The 25,953-nt window shown below is 41.6% G+C and overlaps 4 protein-coding genes across 7 annotated transcripts; 1 reads left to right on the top strand and 3 right to left on the bottom strand.

The window, feature by feature from the left end:
- Positions 1-100: 100 nt before the first annotated feature.
- On the bottom strand, positions 101-4,890 carry LOC125213311 (filament-like protein (DUF869)). Of its 4 annotated transcripts, none has more exons than XM_048113785.2 (5): positions 4,764-4,890; positions 3,883-4,111; positions 2,299-2,476; positions 777-2,167; positions 101-551 (listed from the first exon to the last, which is right to left on the bottom strand). In XM_048113785.2, the coding sequence occupies exons 2-5, from the start codon at positions 3,994-3,996 to the stop codon at positions 414-416; spliced, it is 1,821 nt and encodes a 606-aa protein (XP_047969742.1). In that variant the 5' UTR covers positions 3,997-4,111; positions 4,764-4,890; the 3' UTR covers positions 101-413. The 4 variants fall into 4 exon arrangements, with proteins under 4 accessions (XP_047969742.1, XP_047969741.1, XP_047969740.1 ...); XM_048113784.2 differs by lacking the exon at positions 4,764-4,890 and adding an exon at positions 4,269-4,470; XM_048113783.2 differs by lacking the exon at positions 4,764-4,890 and adding an exon at positions 4,296-4,470.
- A 1,206-nt stretch (positions 4,891-6,096) lies between these two features.
- On the bottom strand, positions 6,097-10,125 carry LOC125215490 (polyketide cyclase/dehydrase/lipid transporter). Its single transcript, XM_048116914.2, has 10 exons — positions 9,623-10,125; positions 9,299-9,419; positions 8,858-8,943; positions 8,303-8,702; positions 8,122-8,222; positions 7,757-7,823; positions 7,402-7,629; positions 6,766-7,206; positions 6,623-6,695; positions 6,097-6,504 (listed from the first exon to the last, which is right to left on the bottom strand). Exons 1-10 carry the CDS (start codon positions 10,057-10,059, stop codon positions 6,281-6,283), a joined length of 2,178 nt encoding a protein of 725 aa, XP_047972871.2. The 5' UTR covers positions 10,060-10,125; the 3' UTR covers positions 6,097-6,280.
- A 1,418-nt stretch (positions 10,126-11,543) lies between these two features.
- Positions 11,544-16,756, top strand: DGK2 (diacylglycerol kinase 2). Its single transcript, XM_048117293.2, has 8 exons — positions 11,544-11,783; positions 12,173-13,371; positions 14,072-14,438; positions 14,656-14,732; positions 14,846-14,965; positions 15,079-15,243; positions 15,461-15,598; positions 16,294-16,756. Exons 2-8 carry the CDS (start codon positions 12,268-12,270, stop codon positions 16,447-16,449), a joined length of 2,127 nt encoding a protein of 708 aa, XP_047973250.1. The 5' UTR covers positions 11,544-11,783; positions 12,173-12,267; the 3' UTR covers positions 16,450-16,756.
- Positions 16,757-21,444: 4,688 nt separating this feature from the next.
- Positions 21,445-23,265, bottom strand: LOC148930740 (uncharacterized). The gene is made up of 2 exons (XM_089066596.1): positions 23,158-23,265; positions 21,445-23,082 (listed from the first exon to the last, which is right to left on the bottom strand). The coding sequence occupies exons 1-2, from the start codon at positions 23,263-23,265 to the stop codon at positions 21,445-21,447; spliced, it is 1,746 nt and encodes a 581-aa protein (XP_088922722.1).
- Positions 23,266-25,953: the final 2,688 nt, after the last annotated feature.

Genomic DNA, 25,953 nt, shown 5'->3' with positions numbered 1-25,953 from the left:
ACAACTTTTGTCAGAATTTGAAATGAAATTATCATATTTTATTATTGAGCTTTTTCCCTTGAGATATATAGAGCTTTTATACAAATGGTGCCATGCAAAATGGAAGGCAAAATCACAAGTTGAATACTTGCCTTGTACTATCATTCTATCATATTATAATTTTTATAACATAATTAAATTATTCATGGCAATTATAAACGATCAATCGATGGTGAACTAAAAATACAAGAAGAAAATTTTGCAGCCTCATTCACACCTTTGTAAGCTACAGATTAATGCTCTCCACTCCATAGCAGCAGCCTCAACATCTCATAGCCGGTGCAGAAGCTCGGGATTACCCTCTCACCATCGGTTGAGCACTTAAAAATGTGATCTCAGGGCTCTCACCGAGCTTGGAACACGCAACTGCTTTCTCAGACGACCGCAGTTGCTGTTTCAGAGTCGATCAAGAAATCATCCAACGTCGCGAGAGTTTTCAGCTGGCGGCCGAGGGAAGCTATCGTCTTTTGACACTCAGCGAATCGACCAGCAGCTTCTGCTAACTCCTTATCCTGCATCAAGGTTGAACCCGCAGATAGGTAAACTAGGCAGAGATTCAATATCGATGCACGAGTTAAACGAAGAACTCCCTCCATTCATTAATTGCCTCATTTTGGGATCAGCAGATAAGTTAGCGGAACGTAAGACCTACTTACTATATATAGTAAAAGTGAAACGAGACAACTAATGGTGGACAGAGGGAGTAGTAACTAAGAAAGTAACGTCTACCAACGGACCTGATTAGCTCTGAACTCCTCGATGATTGCTGATCTCTGTGACAGAGAGCTGGACTTTGTTCCTGATAGCTCAGCTTCTAGTGTCTCACACTTAGCAACAGCTTCCCTTGAATGAATCTTTTCTTTCACAACTTCTTTTTCTAGCATACTAATGCTCGAACGCAAGGTTTTCAGATCGTGCTCCATCGCTTTGAGTTTTGTCTCTGATTCTGCTTGCTTTAAATTGGCATCTTCGAGTTGCAACTCAAGTTTGCTCTTCAGTTCTTCCACTTCACTCAACTTATCCTGAACCTTGATCAGTTTCCCTTCTGCTTCATCTAAGAGTTTCGTTGAGTTCTCGAGCTTCACATTAGAATACTCAACTTGTTTGCGTGCGTCTTTCTTAGCTTCATCAGCCAGAACAAGCTGTTTTTTCAGGTCCTCTAATGTTACCTCTGTTTGCTTCAGCTGACTCTCCGATGCCACGAGCTTAATTTGGCTTTCGTAAAGAGCAATCTCCAAATTCACTTTCTCTGATGTTATCTTCTTCAAGCTATCCTCGAGTTCAGCTGCGCGTTTCGTCATTTCATCTAGCTCAATCCTCAACAGACTTTCTTCACCATCGATCCCTGAACCAGGTCCTCTCCCATTACGCGTTTCAGGCAGCGCTGCAAGCCTCTCCATCTCGAGAAAATCGTCCATTAGATCAATCTCAACTGAAGGGACGATGAGACTTCTTCCAAGCGCTCTTTCGTGCTTAGATTGTTCTTTATCAATCGACTCAAATCCACTCATTCTGCAGCTGTCATTTTCCATAAACAGCACTCTCTCTCCGTTATCCGATTGACTGTCTGTGAAAGATTCAACATATACCGATGATGTGGTAACCGATTGGTGATCACTGGCGAGCGTTGCTTTCTTAACCAGTGCCTTCAGTCTCCGACATTCTGCTTCGAGCTTAGCCACCTTTTTTTTGCTGTCAAGATGCTGTTTGCTAGCATTCTCAGCAGTGTAAACACTCATATCACTCTCGGTGATCCTTAGCTCCAGTTCTTCCTCTTTCGAAAGAAGCTTCATCTTCAGCATCGAGTTCTCTTTCTCTGCGGCTTCAAGTTTAGAGCGAACATCAGCAAGCACACTCGCATCTGATTTTGCATCTCGAAGCTGGTCACGGAGCTCGGATAGCTGGCTCTCGAGCTCAGACTTCTTCGATTCCCATTCACTACTCCTATTGGCAAGGGCTCCATAAATTTTCTCTTCTTGATCTTCTCTTGCTTGCCTAAGCTGTCTCAAACACTCCTTAAGGGCTCCATCGAGATGATCAACACGTTCCTCGAGGGCTGAATTCTTCTGAGTTAGGGAATCATTCTGTTTTTTTAGGACCAAGACTTCGTTCTCAGCTGTCTCCCATCCTAGCATATGAGGGCAAGTAAAGATTCGTTTTAGAAGTAGTAAACGAAGACTCAAAACTAAAACGAAACCAGTCTTCTAAAATCATACACAAACATACACTATTCTTTTAAAGACTTACACAAAGGAATACCTGAGACAGCTTCCTCTGCTACTTTCGCATGTTGCTTAACCAAGTCTTCCTTAGCACCGATATTGAGAAGAGCTGCAGATAGTTTCTCCGAGAGAGTCTTCACGCTATCATTAAGTTCATCGTCCGGTGCAGCTTTAGATGTGACTTCAGGGGACTGAATGTTATGATTTGACAGAATCTGCACAAATGGAACAACCATATTAAACCTCATGAACTTCTAATTGCCATTCAGTCTTTCTTCTCGTCTCCCGATTGATTAAAGCACGTTGGCTGATCTCTCTCGTTAATTTAATTCGAAAGCCATAATTCAACCCAGATTTTACCTTTTCTTGATAATCGTTTTTTCCTTTGTTAAGAGAGAATATTGGAGGAAAGTGGCAGATAAATGACCAATCTTTATGATTAAAACAAGTGGAGACTGCAATAGATAACATTAACCCCGTGCATTCGCTAATTCGATCATGTCTTAAACACTAATGACGGGAGGCGGGACAGCAAGCGCCTACAGCCTAGCACGCACAGGCAGGTTGGGTGGGACCCACATTTGGTTACACATGTGCAAGTTCAGAAAAGAGTGGGGGTAGACGAGGGCCTAGGAGGCGTTAAGCGGGGTCTTTCTAGAACACCGGTTCACATTTTGTTCTCGACTCATCAGCACATGATGTCTAAATGCAACTAGTGAAAATGATGTCTCTACTAAATTATTAGGCTGAGGTTATGCATATCAATGAATATGTATACGGCTCACTGATATTGAAGCACGAAAATTGATGGCGACCGAGGGAGAGAGAATCGTCACACCCCTCCTATAATTGGAGGTAGACACTTGTAAAAGGAGCTGGAAAATAGTGCTTTTCAGAGTGGAAAGTGGTAGGCTGTCAGTTGTGGACCAACTGTACTGGATATCCACACAATGTGGTCCATCTTAGTTGATGATAAACCAGCATGTGAATGGAGTTTCACCATTCTTGCAAAATCCGAACAGGGATAAAGCTTCTGACGTGCCAGATTTTTCCGAGGCTGATTATATCTTAAACACACAAGATTTCAAACACCAGGCCTTAATTAATCTTGTTGCAACTTTCTGGAACTTAAGATTATCGAACCCAAGCCTTTCCCGAATATCACTTACTCACTTGTTCTTGATCCATCAGAGACTTGAGTGATTCAAGGAAAGAAACCGACATGGATGCTAACGACCAAACTTTTCCGAATAATAACTGATGGTGAGAAATGAAAGCATACCGGTTTGCAGTTCCGGCTACAAAAGGTCATGTAAAGACCATAAAACAGTTTAAATCCAAACCCGAGACGACCTTTGTAGAGATCGATACACTCAAGTATGAATTCAGCAAAGTTCATCTTACGGGGAGTTTTCTTATACGTTTCGACCTTATCTATTTTCTTTAAACTCATAAACAACCAGAACAGTAGCACAAAAAAGATCAATTTCCAAACAACATAACAACAAAATTGTTAGTTTCATACCCTTATAAATCTCAATCATATTGAAATTCAAAGTTCAAACACACGGATAAGTAAGAATGAGGCAATCAGTAAACAGCTATACATTAACATACAAACCTGATCATCAGAGAATCTTTCGGAGTGCGATGACACTGACCCCAAGCTCTCCGTTTCCCCACTGGGACTTTTCTCCGAAGACTTTCGCCGCCACAGCCAACTCCTCCTGTCCATCTAAATGCACTCCCCACCTCTCACACTGACCTCATTTACATCTGAATACAGCCACCTTAAACCACAATCCTAAACACAAGCCCTCCAACAGCATCCCACCTCTCCCTAATCAAAACTACAGAAACATAACATCAGCAAAGCCAGGCTCATAACTCAAAATGCACATATAAATCAAGAAATCAATCAGAAGCAACAGAGAGATTATTAAACTCAAAGCAAATTGCAACAGAAATAGGATTTAAAATTCTGGTAAAGAGTCAATCTTTACTTACAATACAATCAATCCTTAACCAACCAACCTCATTTGAAGCTGAAAGAAACACAACAAGAATAAGGGATAGAGCCATCTTGGAATATAAAAACCATACATATCCAAAAACGTCAATCACAAAACTTTCAGACAACAACTCTGATGGGCACCTTTCATTTCCCCCCACCACCACCAACTGAAGATGATATCAAAAAATCTAATTAAAACTCGAAATTTGGGTATTTCCCTTTAAATATCCATGAAAAAGACTGCAAAAAATTATAGGCATGACCCACATAAAATTATCTACTTTATCCTCCAAATACTAGACGACCACGACCCACAAACAGAAATACAGCAAATATGCAACTTCACTAATAAAAAAAGCACCTTTCTTGATTTTCTAGAAATAACATCACATACTAAAAACCTCCCTACTAAAAAAAGCACCTTTCTTGAATTTCTTTACACAGCCAATTCTAATAGCAAAGAAAATAGAATGTAGAGAGAGAGAGACCTCAAAAAGAACATGAAATACACTGACAAAAAAGGGAGTTCAAATAATTGCTGAGCAGCAAACAGAATAGTTTGCAATTTTCTGGTTAGGGATTATAATATTGATGGAGCTAATTTATTATTTTTATTTGAGGGAATAATGTAGATTTACTTGAATTGAAAATGCCTTTTTGCAATGGTGTTTTGGAGTGTTGTGGAGGTGGGGAGAAGCAGACAAAGACATGGTTGAATTATGGAACAAAAATTGTTTTCTTTTTCAAACCAAGATTACGATATTTGCGCGCCTGCTAAGGATGATTGAAATGATGGCCACGTATATCAGTATGAATTAAACACCTTGAATCATACAATAATGCGTTTACATTTTTTCTCATATGAAGTTAGATGAGTTAGTTGATTTAATAATAATAATAATAATAATAATAATAATTATTATTATTATTATTATTATTATTAACTGATATACAAGTGGTAAAAGCTTTTTTTATAAATAGTCACCGATTTCTTTTCCAAAAATAAAAAATGGCATGTTGCAATTATTGTTAGTTGAAGATTCTGCAAAAGAATGTGCCGTAGACCAATTTTTTGTATTAATGATTTGGGTTTTCTAAAGTCAAACAAACAAATCTAAATTGCATGTATCACGTCCAAAAATTCGGACTACTTTGGATTTAAATTCTGAATCTAAGAAAATTAATATGTTGTGTGCATTATGTATGCATGTTCATTCGTACGTTGTAATAATTGAGTTTTATGCTATCACTTATTTCAATTTTATTATATTCATTTTTCATAATGAAGTTAATTTGGAATTACGCATTATTAATTCTATAAACAACGTATTCATGTAGTACTCCTAATTAAATTTATTTTAATGAAATGCATCCATTCCATTTTCCCATTTCCGGCCCATTATCAAGGGAGGTTTGGAGTGAGATCATTAATTAAAATTGGTTTCAATTGGGCTATTTTCCATATTCAATCTATACTCATCAGAAATTCTTTACAATTATTCATAGCGGGCGAAAATGTAAATTGAGATGATTAACGGCGGACGGAGAGAGTATTACTTTATCATTTTCAAAAAAATTCCTTACAATCCAATTTTTTAGAAAATAACCTCATTATGATATATTTGAAATTCCTCGTGGGCCTGGGCTGAGCCGAGCCTCAAGCTCTTCCTCGAGGTGGGATTCGAAAAATATTGCCATTAGCCACACACCCTCATCTCCTTCATACAGCCACCATCGATGACACCACCCGAGCACCATCTTCTGAGGCCTAGCTAGCTCTGAGTGAAAACCGCGGCTTGAACCATAGAGGAAGCTAGGATATACTTTGACACAAGCCAATTTTTTTTTTATTTTTTATTTATAGTTATCTCTATATTTATAGTACTAGTAGTTACCATAGTGGAAGGATCTGTCCAGTCCCAAGATGACTAAGTAGAGAAGTGATATCTACAAATAACTACTACTACTATTTTGTAGAGGTTAGGTTAGTGGTGTAAATTTCAGATCATTCTACCCAGTTTATGTCAAAGTCCTTGAATTTGTGTAGCCACTCATGTGCATCTTGCGAAACGAAGGCTTTCGTAGGTATCTTCTCCTGTCCATTTACATCGTTGCACACCAAAGACTCGACTTTCCTCTCTCTTGGGTGCCTCACCTTGAGTGACAGGAGACGGGACACTTCGTGCAGCCCTCCCCATTTCTCCAGAGCACGAGCTATGTCGTAGCGCCCTGCACCAGACCATGGCTGTTTTCAAGAATCCACTCGATGCAAATGTAAAGAAAAAGTTGTCTTTGGACGATATATAGCATGACATTCAATCGAGAAAAGGAGATGGATGTCGAGTACCTGCACGTTCGAAGGATTTTCTGCTGGGCATGTAAGATGGATCCATACCCCAATTCCTTTGGAATCGTTTAATCTGAAAGAGCAAAGTTGATAGATCATGGTGATGGATTGTTTTTTAACAGAATGAGATGCAAGAAACTAACCTCATCTTGCAAGTTTTCAAGATTATCCCAATAACCCTTAGGCTTGCGTTGTTTGTATGCAAGGGACAGATCCATCAATGATGCGATTCGCCTAAATCCACCCATGCGTGTAATGGCCTTCTCAATATCCACTCGCCCATGCTTCCTTAGCTGCTTTCTCATAGGCATGAATCCTTCCTGTCCATGCTCAGAAATGAAGTTTAAGAGCTCGGATTTTAGAACCTCGATGTTTCTCTGCAGGCCAGGGACCTTTGGCCTTTGTCTGTTTGAGCTTGAGACACTATCATAGTCTTTGGCCTCTGGACTGCTCTTGAAGGAGCTAGCTTTCTCTCCCTCGTCACAGCTGTCATTACTAACGGCCTCCTGATTATTTTCATTTTCTCTCTTTTCCATGTAATCTCGAATAGCACATAAGTTTGAAGGAAGATCCTCGTAAATGACCTGCAAATGCAAAACCAGATGATTTTGTCTCAATGACATGAAAATAGCTGTCATAATATCAGAGAATTGTTGTTTACGAGATCTAAGCAGAAGTGCTTAACTTAGAATGTAGAACCAACTGTATAACTACACAAGTATAAGCAAAGACAACTAGACATTCAACAATGAAATGGACCAATGGAAGTGATTACTAACCTCTTCCATGATAGCTTCGGAAAGAAAGGAGTTCTTATGCATTTTCGACTCCACTGAATACTTCAACAGCGTGTGATGGCTGCCTAGTTTCTCTAGGATCCATTTCCCTCGAAATGAATCAAAGTCTCCTTCGACCTGCTCAAATCTGATCTCTTGTTCAAAATGCTCACATAAATCAAGGATGACACGAGCATGGAGAACCATATACAACAGACCCTTGCATCCTTCCTGCAACATTAGTCATTGGTTCAAGTAATAGAAAATTTAAATACTCCGTATCATTTTAATTCTGCATAGTTGATAATTTTTTTCTTGTTCATTCAAGGATCATTGTACCAGACAAAAAAATTTGTACCTGACAAATGCGGACTTTATTGCTTTCTCGAGATAAGATCTTGCTTATAGCTAAATTAGGAACAAACCTGCAGTAGTTTCAGGAAAAAATATACTCCTATTTAAAAAACAATTAAGGAAACAGATAACATCTGATATAGTGACAGAGTTCCATCGACATCTTGGTAAAGGTTCTACGCATTAGACCCCAAACAGTAAATATAGAAATTTAGAGGCATGCATGAAAACAGCTTTCACATCAAATTTCCACATGTTAAACCTATCAAAAAAATTATAGACCTTGGAGATCAACCTTGCTGACAAACAGATGTAATAAGATGTCAGGAAATCTCAGTAAGCGGCACACTCAGCGCCTAAATAACTTACTCGGGAAGTCTTTCATAAGCTGTGAGAATATTCCAGACTTCACGAACAGGAGCTTTTACTGTTATGCTGGCAACAACACATCTGTGAACACCCCCATTTTCCTTCACCACAAAATAAACCAACCAAATATGAAACAACTTCCCCAGGAAGGGAAAGATATAGAGTAGAGTCGAGCAGTTACCAATAATCCATCAAATCTACGGAGATGAACTTCATCTACCAAGCATGGCCTGTCAAGCGGACAAGATTTGCCAAATATTCCCCAATTACTGGTCAACTCTCCAGTCGAAGGAGACAGAGAACCAAAAGCAGCTTTGACAAAGTTTTCCTTGACATCTTCATCTTTGTTGTTCAATGCAGTTGCAACTTCAGTCTCCTCACCTCCAAGGTGAAGTGCTTGTGAAGGTAGCTTGTCCAAAGAGACTACACTCTGGTTTCCTTCGAAGCTGCTTTCAGATCGGCATGCTAAAGCTAGGAGATTTACAGGAAGATCTGATCTGATAATCCTCTCCAGAAATATTGCTGGGAAGTTGAACCTAGGTATAACATTCACTTCATAACCCAAGGTGGCTGTTTGCGACCTACGAATGTGAAGGATCAAAGCACGGAAAACCATGGACAAAAATTTAATAAAGGTCAACTTCACTTCAGTACAACTTCTTATCAGAGAAACCAAAAGAACAAATTAAGTAGAACTATCTTGGTGATAACAAAAAAGAAAAGAACTGTATCATACCCTTTCTGAGACTTCACTGACCATTTGCCTTCGAATTTCTTGAAATCTCCATCAACCATAGAGAAGTGCAGCTCACGGTTATTCTCCTGAATCACATCAAAGGTAAGATGGAAAAAACTGAAAAATGAAAAAAAAAACATCCAAGTGTAGTAACATACATTAACTAAAATAGTTGTGGAATACGAATGTCGATTGGGAATTACAATATAAATATATTACACCTTGTTCACCACTGCTCTCAATTAATAGCCTATTTATTCAAAAACATAACCTTCTTTGAAATAATCAATAGCCTAATCTCTTTTCACCCAAGACTGATTTGTTTCACATGACATCTCTTCTCCAATTACCATATCTTCTTCCTCACAAAGTTACAACAAGCTAGTAAACTCAAGAACAACGAAAAGTCGAAAAGCAGATGTTCGAGTTAAAAGTGAGTACAGAGATGACAAGTTCTCGAAGATCCAACACGACCCGAGCTTCTATATGCCAATACAGAGCCCTCTGCAACCCTCTCTGCTCCAACCATATCCTCCCCGGATATGGACAAGGAATCCTCCCACTGAAAGATGCATCAAAATTCAAAAAGAAAACATCAATCCCTAATCAAGCATAAGCTAAAAAACAATGCACAAATCAACAAATTAGCTTCTGAATTCGACATAATCAATCTAATTCAACTACACCAAAACCGAAAATTCCCCCAATTTCTAACCTACCTAGGGATTCTCACTTCTCAAAAACTGGGAGATGGAAGAATTCTACCTTTTAACGAGATTGGGGATGAAATCAGCGAGCCTTTCGTAGTCAGTGAGAGCAGACCAAACCGATTCAACATCAGCATTAACTGGAATCTCACCTCTGATTCTGCGTTCCCTCCACGACAGCACTTCCACTTCACACTTAACCTTCCGCTCTCCTAGAACCACCTCGGTTTCTCGATCTACCTCAGCTCCTTCTCCTTCTTCCTCTTCCTCTTCCTCCTCCTTGATTTTCTTCGCGGTTGCGAGATTGCTAGGGCTCCCATTGGAAGATTGAGAGGCGGTCCTACAGTCCCATTTTGGCGTCTCTGCACTTGCAAATGAAGAGAAAGCGGCTACGCTGACGCAGTTATGCTTGCTGTGGCGATGCAATGTGGCGAAGTTTGGATTGTAGATTTTGTTGGAGGAGAAGCTTAAACAGTGTGAGGAAGTGGTGATCATGGAGATGTATCTCTCTCTCACTCTCTCTCTCACTCACTCTTTCTCTCTCTGCGTGTGCTTTAAACAGTTCAACTGTCATTATAGTTAGTTTAGATTTTTTTTTTCATTTGGTGATTTTTTTTGTTGAGTAGTGAATCTTGACCACCAATATTTTGGTGTGGCAGAGATAAATGAACGGCTGAGAGTGAATGGTTGGATTTGCGATAAAATGAAGATCATTGTTTTCTTGGAATTTTTTTTTTTTTTTTTTGTTTCATGGCCGAGTCATTTGGGGGAATGGGGAACGGGTAATCGGTCGAAGTCGATCGAGCTTGGGCTTGATGCGTTGGGTTTGGTGTTGAAGGTTTGTGGTGGGGTGTGTAGTGAATCGGGGCGAGTCAAGGTTATGGGAGTAGTCAGGGTGGGGTGTGGTTGTCTGCCGATGGTCATGAGTAAAATAAGAGAGATTTCTGAAAAAGAGATTAATTTTGCCGATCTTTTGAAATTTGTGATTAAATTTGTTGACTTTTCAAAATATGAGATCGATGCATGCGAATTTTTTATAATAAGGGATTTTTGGTTTTTTCTTTTTTCTTATTATTTCCTTCATAATATCTATAAATGGACCAAACTACCCCCATAATATTTTACTCCGTAATTCCGATACCTTCTTTTCTGAAATCATTCCTCTCGTATTGATTTTGACCGAGTGAAATGGAAAGTTGAGCTCTGAAAGAGGGCATGTCGAGTTCGATCGTAACCATAAATCAATGCACCGCACTCCGGTAGCTTCCAGTAGCCGTCGCTGAAAGATGAAACATAAATCATGGATCAACTAAGCCGTCCCGAGGACTTTCTTAAAGAGGAACCTCATGTAAATACTATGGAATAAAGTTTAATCTTGATGCTATTCTAATCTAAAAATGAAAAGTTCGACACAATTGGGATTTTTTTTGAAAATTGGATTCAGTTACTAATTCATGATCTAGCATGTACAAAATGAAAACTTCTCGATTCCACAAGAATATTTATGAAAGCCTTTCATTTGCTTTTCTTCGATGGTGGCCACGTATGTGGTTTAGGTGCATAGAACACTAAACGTGTTTATAAGGAAGTCATACATATTAAATAACAAACATAGTTTAAAATAATGAAAAACAATTGGTATAAATGTATAAATTACACATAATTAATCATAGATAAAATTTAATTATAAATTAAAACATCCTATTATAAAGACATAAGCAAAACACATATAACTAACCTAAAATAAAAAAAACGTTCATAATTAATTAAAAATCAATCATATAGGAAATCGCAAACTAGTCTCTACGATAAATCATACGAGTTGAGATATTATCACGTCGACATAGCAATCACCGACCCTAGCGTTCCCAAATTCAAACAGCACATATTAAGCTCAAATACGAACCCGATCTGCTACACCCGTATTCGTCATGTGTTGGCAATGTGCGCCATTTTGATTGGGTATAGAAAAACGACAAGAAAGCATACAGTTATGGGTAGGTCCGCCGTGTTTTTCGCGTAGGAAAGTCCCGCCACGTACTTTCTCTCTCTTCAATTCTCAAAGCGACAGCTCCCTCCCTTCCTCATCAATCTTCCCTCCTTACTTTATTCATTCTTTAATATCGCCCAAGATCTCCCTCCCACCGCCGTAAATCTTGGTTTCTCCTCCCCTTCCTTCGATCTCGATCTCTCTTTTCCGTCCAATTCCTTCTACGCAGGTAAATTCTCTCTCCCTCGATATGCGAAATTTTTGTATTTCATCGTTTTCTTCGATGATCCGCGGGTAACTATTGGAAATCATTGTTTCTGCTCGATTTAGAGATGTGCTCCGTGCAATTTGGTGGAATTTACTATGTTTGTTCATAATTAGCTGTCTCATCCATTGAATTAGATTGAGCGCGAGAATCTGGTCTTCGATTTTAGGGTTTGAATGAGTAGATTTACCGTGTTTATGCATGTGATTATCTGAATATTGATTAAATACTAGTACAGCATTTTTGGTAATTGCTAGGTTTCTGGAAATAAAGGTTGCCTCGTTTTGTGCTGATTTTGGTCATACTTTTTGGGGATGTTGATTTAATTTTGATGTGTTATTTGGTTTTGGTAGTTTCTGTAGGTAAGGATTTGTAGAATTTATTTTTCTACAGAAACTGTGGAGCTCCTCCCTTTGGAATTTTGAAGAATTATGAAGTGTCATTCACAATGAATGAACTGAGTATTCCTCTTCTTCGGTTCCTTGCTAGTTCGAGTCTGGATTCTGGATATATCTTTGGATGGCTGATTACAGGGTCTTTTGGACTTTTAGCTATTGTTTATGCCTTCCTGAAATGGCAGAGATCGATGTCTCTTAATTGGCTTAAAGCTGCTTCCCGGGCTAAAAAGCAAGCGTGGAAGAAGCTAAAAGTTCCCCTATCGCATCATACATGGGTGGAAGATGTTTCTTCTGGTGGCCTGCCATCCACATGCTGTGTGTGCTTAACTTCTCTAGTCTCTCAGAATAAAGGAGCAAAACCTATATCAAGGTCGCCAATACATAGATGTCGTGTTTGTGGTGTGGCAGCTCATTTTCATTGTTCTCAGTTTGCAGCAAAAGATTGTAAATGTGTTGCACAAGCTGGTTATGGTAAAGTTCAGCACCACTGGTCAGAGAGATGGTTTAATCTTGACGACAATCCCGAGATGTCAGCCTTTTGTTTTTACTGTGATGAACCTTGTGGCATCCCTTTTATTGATGCATCTCCAGCTTGGTATTGCTTGTGGTGTCAACGGATTATACATGTTAAGTGCCAAGTGAAAATGTCCGAGGAATGTGGCGATGTTTGTGATCTAGGTGCTCACAGAAGAATCATTCTTTCTCCCCTATGTGTCAAAGGTGTTGAAACTGAGACATTGAGTTCCATTACTGAAGAAATTATTGCTTCTACAGTCCGTGGACAAGCCCGAAAAAAGAGGCATCGGAACAGGCATGGAAATCGTGGTAAGCAACCAGAAAATCCAACTGCCCAAGGAGCAGTTCTTACTGTCCTTAAGGGTCTTGTTGGAATCCAGACTATCCAGACTTCTAGCAGTGAAGATGATAATGATCATTCTTTGAATGTTAGCAAGGGTCTTAATAAGAAAAGCACAACGAAAGCATCAGCCAATAAGAAGAAATCAGTTGATGCTTGTGACCGATTAAAAAACTATACTATTCTGGATTTACCTTCAGATGCAAGGCCTCTTCTGGTCTTCATTAATGCCAAAAGTGGAGCACGAAACGGGCCTCTCCTGCACAGAAGGTTGAACATGCTATTAAACCCTATACAGGTAAAAGTTTCATATCGCCATGACTTATAATTCTCCCATTCTCCTTTTTTAATATTATTTTGTTTTAGTTATTAAGAATGGTAAGTTTGGCATTGTGTACACTGAAGTATTTCTATAAGAGTACCAAATTAGATCACATGATAAAATATTGTGAAAGAAAACTCGTGAGTAAGAAGGAAATCAACAAAAGTTTTAGTGAACGTGAAATTTAGATGGGTTATGTTAGTCTAGTGAACCTCACTCTAACTAAACTATACCATGTGATTAGTACATCATCTTTGTATCTGCTACCTTCTCAGCAAGAATGTGTATGCCCAAGTCCATGAGTATACCGCCTCTCTTGAAACTTTAGATTTTAGTAAGTGTATTTCAGTAATGTTTCAGAAAAGTTATCAAAGAGGACAAATTTTAAAGACCAAATTATCTTTTTAGGTGTTAGTGTATTTAGCTCAACAAAAATGAAGATTAAAATATAATTATTATAATGTAATTTGTGGAGTATTCAGTTATGAATCTGAAAATTATAATATATTGACTTTATAAGAACTGTTACTAATTTATTAGTTAAAGTTTTCATTTAGGATGTGGAGTTTAGAATTATAGACTTAATGTGAAAGGTTAAATTGTGCCTCTCACTATTTCAAAGTGCACTTTAATGTGTAGTTGGTTTCCTGGCTTATGATTGGTTGTTCTTTTCCAGGTAGTTGAACTCGGTTCCTCTCAAGGTCCAGAGGCTGGCTTAGAGCTGTTCAGAAATTTGCAATACTTCAGGGTTTTGGTTTGTGGTGGTGATGGAACAGTTGCTTGGGTCCTTGATGCAATAGAGAAGTACAATTATGAGTCACCTCCACCAGTTGCAGTTCTGCCTTTAGGAACTGGAAATGATTTGTCAAGGGTCCTGCACTGGGGTGGGGGGTTTTCTGTTGTCGAAGGACAAGGTACCTTAAGCACTTTCTTGACCGACGTTGAAAATGCGGCAGTGACAATGCTTGATCGCTGGAAAGTCAACATAACAGAAGAAAAGTCACCAAGTACCGTAAAATCAAAGTTCATGATGAACTACTTAGGTAATGTGCAATCATTTTCTTTTTAGTACTACTACTTCTTTTGGTTTGAGGTAGAAGAGCCTTCACCAATTCTGTTATGGCAGATGCAAAGAGTAAATTGCTTTGACTTGTTTCTTTGCTGGGTCCAGATTCTTTTTAAGTTATCAAATGTTCTGTTTTATCTTGGGTTTTTGTTCTATCATTTAATTTGACTAATTTTGTGGTTCTTAATCTACAGGTATTGGATGTGATGCAAAGGTTGCATATGAGTTTCATACAGATAGGGAAGAAAATCCAGCAAAGTTTTACAGCCAGGTATGAAGTTTGTAACCTCTTGCCTACTTATATTTTGTTATAATATGCACTGGCAACTTTATACAGACCTTGAATTAAGTTTCTCAAAGATGGCTAACGTACATTTGGAACAGTTTTTAAATAAACTTAGGTATGCCAAAGAAGGTGCTAGGGATATGATGGGCAGAGCTTGTGCAGACTTGCCATGGCAAGTCTGGCTTGAAGTTGATGAGAAAGATATTGAGATACCAAAAGTAAAGCCATCTCCTTTTTATCAAATTCCTATTCTCGTGTGTTTGATATAATTTCTTATATTCATTTCTGCACTATCTCAAGAAATTTCTTATATTGATTTTTGTCCCCTCAGGATGCTGAGGGTTTAATTGTGCTGAACATTGGTAGCTATATGGGTGGAGTTGACCTTTGGCAAAATGATTATGAATACGATGACAATTTCAATCACCAGTACATGCATGACAAAACGCTTGAAGTTGTCTGTGTTACTGGATCATGGCACCTGGGAAAACTTCAGGTTTGAATGTTTACTTAATCGCACATGTCTATTAACCTTAGTCTGAGTTTTATAGTTGATTGATTGTCGAGTAGTCATCACTTATCTCTGAAGTTATGTCATTTGTGATTATATCGGCATTGTACGTTAATGCATTAAATATGGTCTGAAGTACTTGCTGAATGTGTGATATATATTTTGCATATAAGATCAACTAACGCTTAATCTGTACTTGCAGGTTGGACTTTCACAGGCAACTAGGCTAGCACAAGGGAAACTTGTAAGGTTACATGTGTCCAGTCCTTTTCCTGTACAAATCGACGGGGAACCTTTTATTCAGCAACCTGGATGCTTAGAAATAACACATCATGGACAGGTATTTAATCCGCTTTATCGGGAACTATTTGATGATCCTTTATCCGATTCTTGTGTGCAAAATGCGGAAGTTATGAGTTCCTGCATCTACTCATCAGCTCCATATGCATATTGATACAATATATAGACGTGGATTGAGAAATATGATGTTCATATACTCTTAGCATGCTATGATATACTTATACACAATATATTTGGATTTGAGTACGACAAAGTAGCTTCATTAGAACGCCACATGTAGATGGTTGGAATTTCGTCCTCACTTTTTCTTAATTCCTCTGTGTACAAAGGAATAAACATATATATACTCACAAACTTTGTTTTTTTGAGTGTTCTTCTCGGTGACTCATTTATCTAATATTTACCAAGTGCCATAAGAGCTAAAGTAACCTTTCGACTGTTTGCTTTCAATGGTCAATGTTTCGACATTTGCCATCGGTTGCTCTCATCTCTTGCCATTTGAAGTATACAGAGGTCAACTGTGTAGCCTCGCAACTTTTATTATAATCCAAACTGTTATCATTTATAGAATGTTAAATATCTTGTCGAATAATGTTGCTAAGAGTGGATATTTGCACCTTGCAAACTTCACCAAAATTTGAGTCATGCTTTATGGTCTGTACGAGTCCCACATATCTAGCACGAACACTGTTATTTTCTTTGAACTGAAAAGACTCAAAACTCCTTTGTCGTTAGGTGTTTATGCTTCGAAGAGCATCTGGGGTGGATGGACCTAGAGGTCATGCAGCTGCCATAATGACGGAGGTGTTGGTGGATGCAGAATGTAAGGGAGTTATAAGCGCCTCGCAGAAGAAGTTACTTCTGCAAGAGATCGCCCTCCAGCTTTCTTGATCATTTTCTCACTGATCGATCCTTCACAATTTTGCCATCACGACAGTCAGACAGGTATAGCTGAAGAACATGGTTCTCGATTTCTTCTAATTCTTTGACAAAGTATAGTTCGAACTACAAGGAGCGTGTAATATAGAAGTTTTGTTCGAGGTTAACCCTTTCTTCTAGGAGATGTTTTGTTTTTTATCCCCTTAGGATTTGTCGAAGCAATGCTTGTTTTCTTCGACTTGAAATGTATTTCAGATGTACTAGAGTATTATGATAGTCAATAGTATACAAAGCGATTTCAAACTTACAATATTAATAATCCATTTGTACTTTTCGAAACAAAAATCGATCTCGATTATGGGTTTACATTCTTGCATATTTGTTTGAGTTGAATCCCTAAAATGCTAAATATGTCAATTTAAATTATGGAATTGAAGAATCAAAAGAATAGGAGGTCTACACGATTCATAAAGATCTCTGTGTACACCATTTTATACTTAATCATGATATACCAAAAATTCAGGCTTTTAGTTCCTAAGTGTTGATGTTGAGAGTTTGAATTGGGCAATCCCATATTTGTTCTTTGAGATGCGCGTATTAAAAATTGAACAATCCCATATTTGTTCTTTGAGAGACGCGTTTTTAATGCGCGCCTCTCTAATAAAGTTTGAAAAAAAAATCTTCTAATCACTTACTCCTTCCGTTCCATCATAAGCTAGACAGCTTTTAAGCACTCGTTTTGGGAATAAATATGTGCTTTGCATGGAGAAATTTTTGTTCGAAGTATTAATACTCCCTCCGTTCCCTCATAGTTGAGGCGGAACTTTTTGGCACGGAGTTTAAGAAATGAATGTTGAGTGTGTTAATAAATAGATAAAAAAGTAAGAAAGAGAAAAAGGTAGAGAATAAAGTAAAAAGTTAATAAAGTAGAGATAATAAGGTAAGAGAGAGTAAAGTAAGAGAGAGGAAAAAATTACTATACATGGAAATGACTCAACTATGAGGGAACTTCCCAAAATGAAAAAATGACTCAACTACGAAGGAACGGAGGGAGAGGGAGTATAACTTAACTGCTCGATCTCATATTGATTAATATACTCTCCTAAATACTTACAGTAACAACGGGCCTACAATTTGGGCTTCACATTTATTTTTAAAGCCCAAATCTATAGGCCCAATAACATTACACGTGGCTATATTTTACTATATCTACCCACCGTTAGGCTTTAATTGAACTCAATTTTCCCGCGAATTCACAACCAAATTCAGCAAACGCTTCCTCCGCCACCGCACCGCCGTTCCTCGCCGGAATTCGAGTCCCTCAGCTGCATTTCAGTTTTGGAACTGTGTAAAATCAGAAAACTGTAGATTTTAGCTGTATAAACCTTTGAAAAAATCTGCAGATTATGCTTTGATGATTCTGATTTCTGGGTAATAGAGGCGTAGGGTTTGAACTTTTGATTCAAATTGGAAAGTCAAAGCTGTGTTGAATGCCTCGTAGTCTGTAACAAGCGATTAACTTTTATGTAAAAATATTCAGAGGGATTTAAAGTCGAGAGCTTAAAATGAAACCAGCAAATCCATTAATGGCAAAGAAAATAGAGCGATCGTGATGACTACAGTGTGAAGAAATAGAAATACCGCCTTATGTTTCTGTGGGCGTAAGCGGTAATTTTCTCTCACATTTGCAGAGCATTTCTCCTATATTTGAAGAGCAATCTCTCTCTAAAAAGTTGCAGAGCAATCTCGTCTACTCAATTCAGGTGAGCGTCGATTTTTACTGATTTTCTTTTCTTAGTTTAAACGGCGTCGCTTCCTTGTAATTTCTCTTTCACCGATTTAGGTAGAATTTGCGAGTTTCAGTTTCATTCTCCATTTCTTCCCTGATTGCTGAATTTGTGATTTTTTAAGAATAAATTGTTGGTTTTTGCTTAATTCCATTGTCATTCGGTTTCTTCCAGATTTCAGTCATCACATTTTAGATGGTTGTTAGGGGTTTTCTTCCCCCTAACGGAATCGGTCAGCAGCGTGCTTGACCGAAACGATTGCCGGCGCCCTTGGATGGGTCGGCGGCGAGGAACAGATGCTGTGCGCGGGGTTTTCCCCGTCGGGCAGCACTGTATCGAGAATTTGAGAATTTACTTGTCTCACAAGATTGAGGGCACAAAACGTGTGTTTATTAAATTTGTGAATGAATGATCAAATAACACACACCCTATTTATAGACTAAGGATCCTAGGGTTGGTTCGACTTCTAATCCTAATTCATCTCGGGAAAGAACCAACAAAGAAAACCCGAAACGGAGCTTATAATTACGCTCGACTCAACGCAAAAACAAATAAAACAAATAACGAAAATAAATAACAAAAATAAGTAAATAACCAAAAAGAACGAGTCCTACGTCGAAACTACTTCGGGGTGTAGTCCCCGAACCTGACCGGCTGCCGGAGTTGCCTCTTGGCCTTTGACTTCGCGATGGACGGTTGGGGGTCCGGTCTAACTTCTACCTCTTCCGTCCGTCCTGCCTCCGGTTGTTGATCTACTGCCACCGGCTGGTCCTGTGGCAGTGGGAGCGTATCAACTCCCCCCTCCATAGCAACCTCCTTGTCCTCAAGGAGTACGTTAGGAAACCGGCGACGCACCACCTCCAACGGCTCCCATGACGGCGAATCAGAGCCGTCCGACCACCTCACTAGCACATGTTCCTTGGGCTCCCTGTCATGCCACAACGTCCTGCGATCCAACACTCGAACCGGATACACCAGCGGCCTGTCGCCGCAAAAGTCAGATGGTAAACCAGCACCCTTCTCGACACCTCCTTCGACAAAAGGCCGCAACAAACTAACATGAAAAACATTATGGATGCGGCTTCCCTCCGGCAAACGTAACCTGTAAGCCACTTGCCCAATCCTCTCCAATACCTCGAACGGCCCATAGAAGCGACGTGCCAACTTCGCAGATAAAGGACGCGCCACCGAATGCTGGCGGTAGGGTTGCAATTTCAACAAAACACGATCCCCGACCGAAAACTCCACATGACGCCGGTGCTTGTTGGCTGAATCACGCATCCTCTGTTGAGCGCGTTCCAAATTACCCCGCAGCTCGACCAATAGCTCCCCCCGCTGACGAATTAAATCCGCTACTGACGGAGGCGTCGCCATCGATGGTGGTGCAAAAATCAAGCTCGGCGGCTCGCGCCCATACAAAGCCTTAAAAGGTGACATGCCCAACCCCTCGTGATGGAAACAATTGAGAGCGAGTTCAGCCCACGGCAAGAAATTCGCCCATTTAGCCGGTCGCTCTGCTGTAAAAGCTCGCAAATACTGCTCCAGGCCCCTATTACGGACCTCGGTTTGCCCATCAGATTGCGGGTGATATGCCGTCGAAAAATTCAACTTAGTACCGCTCAAGCGCATTAACTCCTCCCAAGTCTCGTTTAGAAAGACAGAGTCGCGATCCGACACCAATGTTTTAGGAAACCCGTGATGTCGGACGACTGTGTTGACGAACAACTGCGCTACTCTCAACGCATCGAACCGTGTTGGTAAGGCGGCGAAATGAGCATACTTGGACAATCGGTCGACCACCACCATAATTGACGTGTAACCGCGAGACTGCGGCAGGCCAGTAATAAAATCCATCGATACGTCCTCCCAAACTTGCGTTGGAATAGGCAGCGGTTGTAACAAACCTGCAGGCTTCTGGGTCGAATACTTAGACGTTTGGCAGACCACACACGCCTCAACAAATCGCCGCACTTCTTTCCTCATGTTCGGCCAATAAAAACTTCCCGCTACCCGCCTCAAAGTACGCTCAAACCCCGGATGACCTGCCGAAGGAGAGGCGTGATATTCGGTGAGAATAGGCGTCCTAGCTTCGGAACGGGAGCTAACAAATATCCGCCACTTATAAAACACTAGGCCATCAACGAACGACAAGTGAGGAGGGCTTTTCCCAGCCTTAATAGCTGCGGTGATCTCCCTCATTTCAGGGGACGATTTCGTCTCTCTTCGTAGCAACTCCAGCAAACGGGGAATAGGATGCGTTGCTAATGCAAGGAGCGCACAGTCGCGGGCAGCCGCTGCCTCGTCCGCCTCTGTTGCGAACCGGCCACCGTCCGGCGCAGGTTGAGAATCCTCCTCACGGCGGGACAGCGCATCGGCTACCTTGTTTAAACTCCCTTTCTTATACTCAATTGCAAACTTATAGCCCATGAGTTTACGAACATACAGCTGTTGGTCTGGTGTCTGGACCACCTGCAAAAGCAACTCCTTCAAACTCTTCTGATCACTTCTGATAATAAATTCCCTACCCAAGAGGTACTGCCGCCACTTCTGAACCGCCTCTACAATCGCGTACAACTCCTTATGATACGTAGAAGCGACCCTCCTTCGCTGCCCCAACTTCCTACTAAAAAACGCAATGGGATGATTATCCTGTAATAGCACCGCACCGATGCCTGTATCCGACGCATCAGTCTCAATGCAGAAAGGTTTGTCGAAATCCGGTAAACGCAGGACCGGTGCTGCTGTCATTGCCACCTTGAGCTTCTCAAAACTCACCCCTGCCCCATCAGACCAGGTGAACGCATCCGTTTTTAGCAAATCCGTGAGAGGGGCGGCAATAAGGCCATAATTCACTATAAAGCGGCGATAATACCATGTCAAGCCCAAAAATCCACGCAACTGCTTTACACTCTTCGGGACCGGCCAAGCAGTCATAGCCGCAATCTTCGACGGATCCGCCTTTAACAGTCCGTCAGTCACAATGTGACCCAAATACTCTACCGAAGTGCTACAAAAAGAACACTTGGACATTTTCACCAAAAATTTGTGCTCCCTCAGCACCACAAGGACCGAAGCCAAGTGTTGGCCGTGCAATTCCTGCGGCGGACTGTACACAAGTATGTCATAAAAAAAACTATTACGAACTTGCGGAGCATTGGTTGGAAAATTGCATTCATTGCAGCTTGGAACGTGGATGGGGCATTCGTCAGTCCAAACGGCATTACCAAAAATTCAAAGTGGCCATCATACGTCCGGAACGCCGTTTTGTGAATGTCGCCTTCCTGCATTCGTATTTGATGGTAGCCTGAACGAAGATCCAATTTGGTAAAAACTCGCGCCTTCCCAGCTCATCAAATAGTTCATCAGCCGTCGGAATAGGGAAGTGATCCGGCACCGTTGCCGCATTTAACGCGCGATAATCGATGCAAAAACGGAACGATCCATCCTTCTTGCGAATGAGCAGGACAGGCGATGAGAACTGGCTACTGCTTCTCTGAATAATTCCTTGATCAAGCATTTCTCGTACCTGGCGTTCAATCTCATTCTTTTGAAAATATGGGTATCTGTAAGGTCTGACATTCACTGGCCGGGCACCCGGTAAAAGGTGGATACGATGATCAAAGGCCCGTGGCGGGGGCATGCCCTCAGGCAGGCCAAATACGTCCTCAAATTGTCGCAAGACCGCCACCACCCCAGTGGGAAGGTCTGTCGGGAAATCCTCCTTGCCAGCCGGCGCTGAACCCGATTCCCCCGGCGCTAGCATGAAGATCTCATAACACTCCACGTCACCCTGGGAGGGTAACCACGAAGCAAGGGAGTGGAGGGATGCGCGGCGTGGCGGGGGCAGAATGCCCTGTAACATGATCGGCTTATCCCCTTGCTTAAACTCCAATGTCTTCCCTACAAAATCCGCCGTCACCTTGCCCAAGGACTCCAACCAATCCATCCCTAAAATAATGTCAGGGCCATGGACGGGCAAGATGTGGAGATCCACCAAGAACTCCGTTCCCTGTACCTCCACTTTCGTCTGCTTCGCCATGTGCGTGCAAAGCAGAGCGGCTCCATTCCCGACAAACACCTTAAAGGGCCGGATAGGAGATAGCGGAATATGCAACTGCTCTGCGACTGCTGGGTGCAAAAAATCTCTATCACTACCTGTGTCAATCAAAATACTCACATCACGGTCCTGGATAGAGCCCACGATCCTCAAGGGTCGCGATTTGTGGTCTCCCTGCATCGAATTAATGTGCACCGTGTCTGCCCCCGGGGACCCCTCCGCGCAGCTATCAATAGGTCCAGACTCCAACTCCTCCACCTCGTCAGCGTAACACAACAGCCTCTGTTTGCACTCATGGCCGATCACCCACTTCTCAGGGCAGTGATAACAAAGTCCCAAGCGTCTCCGTTCGGCCTTCTCTGCCTGGGATACCAGAATTAGGGGAAACTTCTGGGTGGTAGGGGCGCGACTTGATTGGCCCTGGTTCGTTTGCTGGACCGTTGTGGGCGTCGAGCTCGCTCTGGCGTCCCGATTCTGCCATTGGCGTCTCTGCGCCGGGACCGGTTGCGTCGCAGGGCTTCGGTCTGCCTGTTCATCCCCAAATTCGACCGCTAACGACATTGCTTCTGCGAGAGATTGGGGCCTATGCAACCGTAAACGTTCCTGGACATCTGTTTTCAGACCTGCAATAAAAAGAGTAAATAGATCGGACTCGGACACGCCCCGCACGCGGTTGAGGTACTTCTCAAAAGTATCATGGTAATCCAACACCGACCCTGTCTGTGTCAGCTTCGCTATTAACCCATAATAATCTTTAAAGCTCTGGCGATCGAAACGGTGACGGACATCCTCCAAAAAATCCTGCCAAGTAACAAAGTCATTGTTCGCACAGTAATTAAACACCCAATCCGCGGCTGGCGGGTCAAAGAGCATGACCGTGTAGTGCATGCGCTGCGCGTCTGGCATCGAAATATGATTGAAGTAGTACTGCGCGCGTGAAATCCAGTTTACTGCATTAGAACCGTCGAAACGTGGCGGTGTCATCTTCACAAGATGGGGTTGATCAAACCCCGAACGCTGGGGAGGGTCCCAGCACGTGATCGCACGCTGTAACGGCTGACCGTACTGGCGGCGGTTCGCACGCTCCAACGGCTGCTCGCCTCGTCGCCCGTCACGACCGAACCCGCCGCGCTGTCTCCGTCCCTCCGGCGGCACATCCCGAACGCCTCTAGGGTTTTCGCCGTATCTCCCCCGGCTCAAATCACCCCAATCAGCGTCATCCTCCTCCTCGTACCCCGTCGGCCGGTCAGCGTTGCGCCGTGTCGACAACTGCAGCGATTCGAGACGGCGTTCCGTCTCGTCTTTCCAAGAATCGAATTGTTCAATCAAACGATCTAACTTGCTTCCCAAAGGATCATCAAACGGACCCTCATCCCTGCGAGGCGATTCGGTTTCCTCCTCCGTCGGAAATCTGTGCGGCGGCAGAGAATCCCGTCGGCCTCTCCCTAGCCCCCGGCGGGCACCAGTCGCTACATTATCAGGGCGAGGCGCCCAAGGTCCTTTACCGTTGTTGTAAAAATGGCTCATGAGTTCACGAAGTGAAAGCACCAGTTGTTAGGGGTTTTCTTCCCCCTAACGGAATCGGTCAGCAGCGTGCTTGACCGAAACGATTGCCAGCGCCCTTGGATGGGTCGGCGGCGAGGAGCAGATGCTGTGCGCGGGGTTTTCCCCGTCGGGCAGCACTGTATCGAGAATTTGAGAATTTACTTGTCTCACAAGATTGAGGGCACAAAACGTGTGTTTATTAAATTTGTGAATGAATGATCAAATAACACACACCCTATTTATAGACTAAGGACCCTAGGGTTGGTTCGACTCCTAATCCTAATTCATCTCGGGAAAGAACCAACAAAGAAAACTCGAAACGAAGCTTATAATTACGCTCGACTCAACGCAAAAACAAATAAAACAAATAACGAAAATAAATAACAAAAATAAGTAAATAACCAAAAAGAACGAGTCCTACGTCGAAACTACTTCGGGGTGTAGTCCCCGAACCTGACCGGCTGCCGGAGTTGCCTCTTGGCCTTTGACTTCGCGATGGACGGTTGGGGGTCCGGTCTAACTTCTACCTCTTCCGTCCGTCCTGCCTCCGGTTGCTGATCTACTGCCACCGGCTGGTCCTGTGGCAGTGGGAGCGTATCAATGGTTTTCTTCACTTTTATATAATTGTTGGAGAATTGAGCGATTTCTTGGAGACGTATTGAATTAATGATTGGGGAATTGTTGAATTAATTGTTGTGTTGGTGTAATTGCTGGAGAATTGAAGGATTTCTTCCAGCTTTTGAGCTTTCAGTTCAATGTGTGACTTTGGGGAGAATTTGTAATTTGTAATTGCTGGAGAATTTTGATTGCTGCTTTGTTCTCTTTACTTGCTTTTGCTTCCTTTTCGAATATTGCAAAGATTCACGTCGTTTTTTGGGGTGATCGTGGCCTGAAATTTTGTCGCTTAGGGCTGGAAAATGAGAATGATGATAAGAATAAAGTGTTAGGGTTATTGGGTGAGAAGAAAATGAAAAGGTCAAGATAAATCCATTTTGCCAAGTAGGATTTAAAAAAGCCACGTATGTCAGTCGGGTATGGAGATTGACCCATGTTGTTTGTTACATTTCATGTTGACAGTAGCGATAATTGTATTGTTTCTGGTGCCAGATTTTGTGATGGATGACGAGGCGGTGAAGAGGTGTGTGGCGATATACTGGGCCATGATAGGCTGCGTCTGCAGCTTCCTCTGCCCGCTCTACCTAGGGCAGGACGACTGGGCAGCCACTGGTGATATCAGCTGGTCATGATGCTTGTCAGCTGCACTGCTGCAGCTGGGGCTTATCTTGAGGGATATGCACGCAGGCCCCGTGGCAGGACCATTCCTGCTCCTATAGTGCTGGCAGGGGCGTTCGTCATCAGCGTCTCAGGGAGGGCCAGCTCTGGTATGATTGTGGCCGGTTACCCCTCGCCCAACACTGTGGGGCTGGTGCTGCTGTCTGTAGCTGCTTACGTGCTGCTGGAGATGGCGAAGCCTGGCCTTCGAATCTACAGGATCTTCTCCTTCTATTGGGCTTATCTCCCCGTTATCACGGGTATTCTTCACGACGGTTGGGATTATCCCTACCTTACCCATCCCGCGATGCTCGCTCTGCCCGCGATCTTTCAAATCGTAGCCTTCAAGATGATGGTTGCTATGCTTGAAGCATTAGCTAAGTAATGTAGTTGTAGATCTTGACTCTTGAATCTTGTTAAGGAATTACAAAGTATATGATGCTAGCCAGGTCTAGAGACCCTTTGTTTTGCTTAGCATTTGAGGATTTTGGTAATATTTACGTATCTCGACTTTTATGCAACTATGAACGTAGAAAAAATATTGATTTCGGTAATATGTATGTATCTCGACTTTTATGCAACTATGAACCTACAAAAAATATTGATAAAGTCTCGATTGGTTTATATTTTGCTATAAGTAAAACTCAATTTTAGAAGAATACAACTAATCATATAATGCAAACACTTTTATCTCTCCAATCTTTTTGTTTTGTAGTTGTATCTTGCATTCTATTTTCTTGTACAACAATGAATAAAAATAGACTACAACTCATTAAGCAAAAATATTATAGACGTTTGTTTATATACAAACATACCGTTATAGTAGTAACTAACTATATGACGGAGTATCAATAA

This window comes from Salvia hispanica, chromosome 3 (genome assembly GCF_029641045.1).
Source record: "Salvia hispanica isolate PSC_SH4W2 chromosome 3, Shi_PSC_v1, whole genome shotgun sequence".
Taxonomy (NCBI): Eukaryota; Viridiplantae; Streptophyta; class Magnoliopsida; order Lamiales; family Lamiaceae; genus Salvia; species Salvia hispanica.
Note: the sequence above shows the minus strand (reverse complement) of the source record. Positions and strands in the feature narration are given on the sequence as shown.